At 59.3% G+C, this 5,193-nt stretch overlaps 1 protein-coding gene across 2 annotated transcripts; it reads left to right on the top strand.

Annotated features, from left to right (window-relative positions):
- Positions 1-574: 574 nt before the first annotated feature.
- Positions 575-4,259, top strand: HPS1 (HPS1 biogenesis of lysosomal organelles complex 3 subunit 1). 2 transcript variants are annotated; one of them, XM_029958506.1, is made up of 14 exons: positions 575-764; positions 841-943; positions 1,044-1,148; positions 1,234-1,309; positions 1,414-1,481; positions 2,030-2,197; positions 2,272-2,448; positions 2,516-2,583; positions 2,717-2,839; positions 2,940-3,005; positions 3,201-3,345; positions 3,444-3,557; positions 3,696-3,778; positions 4,047-4,259. In XM_029958506.1, the coding sequence occupies exons 3-14, from the start codon at positions 1,047-1,049 to the stop codon at positions 4,207-4,209; spliced, it is 1,353 nt and encodes a 450-aa protein (XP_029814366.1). In that variant the 5' UTR covers positions 575-764; positions 841-943; positions 1,044-1,046; the 3' UTR covers positions 4,210-4,259. The 2 variants fall into 2 exon arrangements, with proteins under 2 accessions (XP_029814366.1, XP_029814365.1); XM_029958505.1 differs by lacking the exons at positions 575-764; positions 841-943; positions 1,044-1,148; positions 1,234-1,309; positions 1,414-1,481 and adding an exon at positions 1,744-1,788.
- Positions 4,260-5,193: the final 934 nt, after the last annotated feature.

The following is a 5,193-nucleotide window of genomic DNA, read 5'->3' on the forward strand; positions in this document are numbered from 1 at the left end:
CGTGCTGCGGCGCTTGGTGGAGGCTCACTGTGGCCTCGTCACGCTCGACTCACACCTCATCCGCAAGGAGTGAGTGGGCACGGCCACCGGCACGGGCTGGCATGCCGGGGTTCTGGGGTGGCTGCCACGCGGTGCCTTCGTGCGGCACCGAGGGGTGGGAGTGGGTGTCTCCAGACTGGGACGCCTCTTTTCAGCATGACCCCCCTGCCTGCTGGGCTGCAGCTGGGTTTTGTGGTGTCCGTCCCACACAAGGAGGTGACAGCTGCCTCTCACTTCACACTCTGACCGGTGCAGGTTGCGGCCAGCTGACTCAGAGCAGCGGGAGCGTGTATGGAGCCTGCTGCGGGGCCTTCTGGAGACCTACAGCCACCTGCGGGAGGAGGACCAGAGCTTTGCAGTGGAGGTACCAATGCCCCGGGATGTCCCTCACTTTTGGGGCATTCCAGGGGTGTGAGGCTGCATAGAGTCCCGGGATGTGAGGAAAGGCTCTAGGCTGGGGACTTTGGGGCAACTCCCTGGAGCAGTGGAAGCTCAAACTTGCCCTTGTGGCTGTGAGGCTGGGTCTAGGGGAACTCCGCAGCCTTCTTCCCGCCTGCACCCCAGGCCGTGGAGCGGCTGATCCACCCTCAGCTGTGTGAGCAGTGCATTGAGTTCCTGGAACGGCAAGTGGTGCAGTACATCAATGCCAGTCCTGAGCGTGGTGGGGACGAGGTGGGCCATGCCTTCCTTCTGGTGCACACCAAGCTGCTGGCCTTCTACTCCAGGTACACCCGGCCCCACCGCCCTCCCCAAAGACACCACTTATCCTCTCGGCTGACCCTTCCCTTCTCTGTCCTGCAGCCGCAATGCCAGCTCCATCCGCCCGGCCGACCTGCTTGTCCTCATCCTCCTGGTGCAGGACCTGTACCCCAGCCAGAGTGCTGAGGAGGAGCTCAGCCCCCAGGTGATCTAGAGCAGGACTGGGGTCCAGAGCAGGTCAAGGTGCTCCTGTGGGGGGATGCCTTGGCAGCCAGGGCTTAACTTTTTTTCTCTCTTTTTGGAAGCCCATGGCAGGGAACGTTCTCCCCGAGGGACCCAAGAGAAGTGAGAGCATCCCTGTGAGTGGCCCTGGCTCCCATGGAGCTGCAGAGAAGGACTCAGATGACCAGGTGAGGCCATGAGATCAGAAGCTGTAGGGTGGTATGCTGGAAGGACTGCCTGCATTGCTCCCATTGCTGACACATCCATTCTCAGTGGCAGGACACAGATTATCAATCTGTGCCCGAGGTCTACTACACACCTGAGCCCTCGCCAGGCAGGCACAGCACAGGTGAGTCCCCAGCTAGGCAGCAGCCCTGCCCCCAGCCCTGCAGAGGCTCTGGGGCTGTGAAGGGGCCTGGTGGGAAGGGCGACCTGCTGTTGTGATCCCTGCAGGCAGCGAGAGCTGGTCAGAGGGTGCTGAGATGCTGAGCATTGGGGAGGCAGAAGCTACAGATGTCCAGGTGAGCACAGTCCTGCAATGCCTCCCAGCTCCACACCTCGACAGCCTGTCCTGATGCTCTTTGTGCTCTTTGCGGTCTCCGGTCTTCGGCACTCGTCTCTTGCTGTGCTGCAGCTGTGGGTACCCTGTGTCCCACATGTTGTGCCTAACTGTGCCCTCTCTGAGGCGTTGCTTACAGTCTCCCTGTCCAGAGCTGTCAGCAGAGAGAAATCAGGGCTGCCTCAGAGCAGTCCAGTGTCTCCCTCTGCTGCCCCTGGGCTTTCTGGGCTGCTTCTGTGATGGATGCTGCAGCACTTCACACACTGCAAGTAAGCATTGTCCTCACTTTAAGGCATTTGCAACCTTTGTCTTTCTTTCTGGTGCTCTTTTGGGGTTCCTGGGCACTTCCCTTGCTGCTGATCTTCTGTTGCATGGCCCCTTCAGCTCCTTCAGTTCTGTCATGCCTGGTTGCAGCTTTCAGGGCATTGCCATGTCCCTACAGAGCATCCCGGGTTGGTGCAGGCTGCCTCATACCCACGGGGGGACTGAGCATCTTCTCTTTCTCCCCAGATGGCAGAGGACTTGCTCCAGACCTTGGGGCCTCTGGTCCCTGAAGCTTCAAACCCCAGAAGGATCTTCTTGGATGCCAGCCTGCGGGAAGGTTACTGCCCCTTGCTGCCACACACCATGCACTGCCTGCCACTCTGGCCAGGCATCTCCCTCGTGCTACTGACCAAGGTGAGCTGCCTCTGAGGTCAGGGAGGCGATGTTGGACTGAGTCTTGCCTGACCCACATCTCCCTTCCCTGGCAGGGCCCCATGACCCAGGTGGCTGTCACATTATACCAGTTGCTGGATGGGTTCTTGGTGCTGGAGAAGAAGCTGGAAGAGGGGCCAGAGGCGGGAGTCGCACGCTCCTACCCGTTCCTGGCCGAGCTGCGGCAACGCATGGACAAGTTTGTGAAGAAGCTGAGTGGACAGGACATCCAGGTGGGAGTGGGAACATGAAGACCCTGTCCTGCTGTCCCCACAGCCTGACACAGTCCTGTCTTTTCAGTTGCAGAACACCTGGTTGGACTTCAAGAACAAGATATTTTCCCGGAGCGAGCCTGGGAGCTCCTTGGAGTGAGTAGGGAGTGGCCAGGGAAAGTCTGCAAAGCAGGCAGGCGCCTTTTCCGGGCTGGGGCCAGCACAGCTGTCCCTGCAGTGCTGGGGACCCAGTGTCCAAACTCAGTATTCTCTGTGTCTCCTGGCTCAGGCTGCTGCAGGCAGTGGCCAGTGTGAAGCGGCAGCTCTGCTCTGTGTACCACCAGCTCTTCCTGACCTCTGCTGGCCACAGCCTGTCCCAGGGGCTGCGGGACCATGCTCAGAAGCTGATGAGGTGAGTGCATGGGGTGGCCAGCATCACCAAGGGGCTGCTGCACACCCAGCTGTGTTGGGACTTGGGGGTCCTGGACTCTCACCATGCTTCTTCTCGACAGGGAGAAGCTGCTGGACTGGCGGGACTTCCTTCTGGTGAAGAGCAGGCGCAATATCACCATGGTGTCATACCCATCTCTGCGGCTGGGAACACAGCCTGGAGAGGGGGTGTCCTCAAGGGGGTAGCAGACATGGGAGTGGGACCCTGTCCCCCAGCACCAGGGTCAAGGGGAGGAGTGTGGTGGGTGAAGGCAGTTTCCCCAAGGCTCAGGGGCTGTTCTGGAAAGGCACCAAAGTTGTTGGACACCCTTAACCCACCCCACATACCTAGAGGACTTTCCTGGCCTGGTGCACTTCATCTATGTGGACCGCACAGCTGGGCAGATGATGGCACCATCACTCAGCGTGACAGAGAAGTCCAGCTCAGAGCTCGGCAAGGGTCCCCTGGCCAACTTCATCAAGAGAAAGGTACTGCTGATGGGGGATAGAGGTGGCATGGGAACCACCAGAGGGGGTGGTAATTGAAGGATTTTCTGCTCAGGCTTCAGGTGTCCCTTGTCCTCCAGGTCTGGTCCCTGATCACACTGGCCCGGCGATACCTACAGAAGGGCTACACGACACTCATGCTGCAGGATGGCGACTACTGTTGCTCCTACTTCCTCTGGTTTGAGAATGAGCTGGTATGTGGGGCCAGGAAGGGTCTAAGCCCCTCTACCCCAGCACCTTCTGGGGCAGGGAGAGGGGCTGTAGGCATAGCCAGCTCTGGCTCCTCGGCAGTCCCATCCCTGCTTCTGCCCTCTGCTGTCATTTCTCCCCAGGGCTACAAGCTGGAGGTGATAGAGGTACCGGTTCTGTCTGATGATTCTGCTCCAATTGGGATGCTGGCAGGGGACTACTACAGGTGAGCAGTCACCAGCCCTGTGGTTTGGCACCAGGGCTCAAAGCTAGGCTGGCAAGGGGGTCCCTGTGAGTAATGTTATCCTCACCAGGGTGTCACTGCAGGGTGATACTGGTGCTGTGGTGTCACTGGGGTTGCACCAGCCCACCTCCCCAGCCTGGTGCCATGGTTCTTCTGTGTCCTTGCAAAGGACTTTCTAAAGGGAAGATGGTTAGAAAGGGGGTGCCTGTGTGCACTCTACCTGCCAAGGCCTCTTTCTTCTCCTCCCCAGGAAGTTGCTGCGTTATTACAGCAAGAACCACCAGGCAGAAGTAGTGAAGTGCTATGAGCTGCTGACTGTGCACCTGGGCATCATCCCCTCTGAGCTTGTGGTCCAGCAGGCCTGCGACTTGGCCCGGCGCCTCTGGGAGCCATCCCGCATCCCTCTGCTCTGAGCTGCCTCTGGCCACCTCGGGCATTAAAGCGGGTGTGGATGTTCCAGGAACCTGAGCTGCTTTCTCAGTGTCTGTGTCGTGGGCTGTGTCTGCAGGAAATGACAGGCAGCCTTCCCATCCTTCAGCCTGGCAGGGCTGGCACTACCCCCTTCCCTGCTCTCCATGGGTTTTCACTGCCACCCAGCAGCCTCTGGGGACAGGCAGAGAGTGGGGCTGAGAAGTTGTTGGCACATCACCATCTTGCTGAAAGGGCTTTTCTGGAGCAGGATTTATAGTGTTAGCTTGGCATTGCTGCTTGGCTTTGGCCAGAGCTCAAAATAGTGTAGCCAAACATGCATGGAGAAATGGTCTGGAGTGCATCCCCCTTCCCCCTCACCCCCAAATGTGGGGTGTGAGGCCCTCAGACGTTAGGCAGGCTCTGGGGAGGTGCATCCTGTCCTGTACCCCCTTCCCCACACCCACACTCCCAGGCACTGGTTAGCTGCAGGTCTGAGCTCCTCTGGGAACAGCAAGTAAATCTGAGGCAGCTTATGTGTGTCCCAGGCACATCAGGACTCAGTGCATGTCCAGACCTCGGGCACAGTTGGGATTGAGGCCAGCCACAAGGGACTTGGGCAGCCACTACCCCTTGTTGCTCCCATGCTGCTCCCTGGAGCTGAGGATGGTTCTTCCGAGACCACTGGACCATCACAGGTCCTTTGCCCCATCCTGCTGGGCAGGAATTTGCCGAGCAATAGCACTGGATTCAAAGCCAACCTCTTCCCTAAGCTGCCCCTTTTCCTGCTGTCCCCATCTGCTTGGGGCTTGCCTGCTCAAGGTGGGGCAAACTCACTCTGACCTGCAGCGCTTGGCCCATCACCCCAGCCACATGCCTCTGGATCATCCCTGGAACAGAACAGGGGCTGGAGGAGGGGCGGCTCTCAGGCCCCCGCCTGCCTGCCCAGCACCTTCCTGGAGTATAGTCTGGGGAGTACCTGGCACCCT

Source organism: Manacus vitellinus, unplaced genomic scaffold (genome assembly GCF_001715985.3).
Source record: "Manacus vitellinus isolate BGI_N305 unplaced genomic scaffold, ASM171598v3 scaffold_15_pilon, whole genome shotgun sequence".
NCBI classification, from domain to species: Eukaryota; Metazoa; Chordata; class Aves; order Passeriformes; family Pipridae; genus Manacus; species Manacus vitellinus.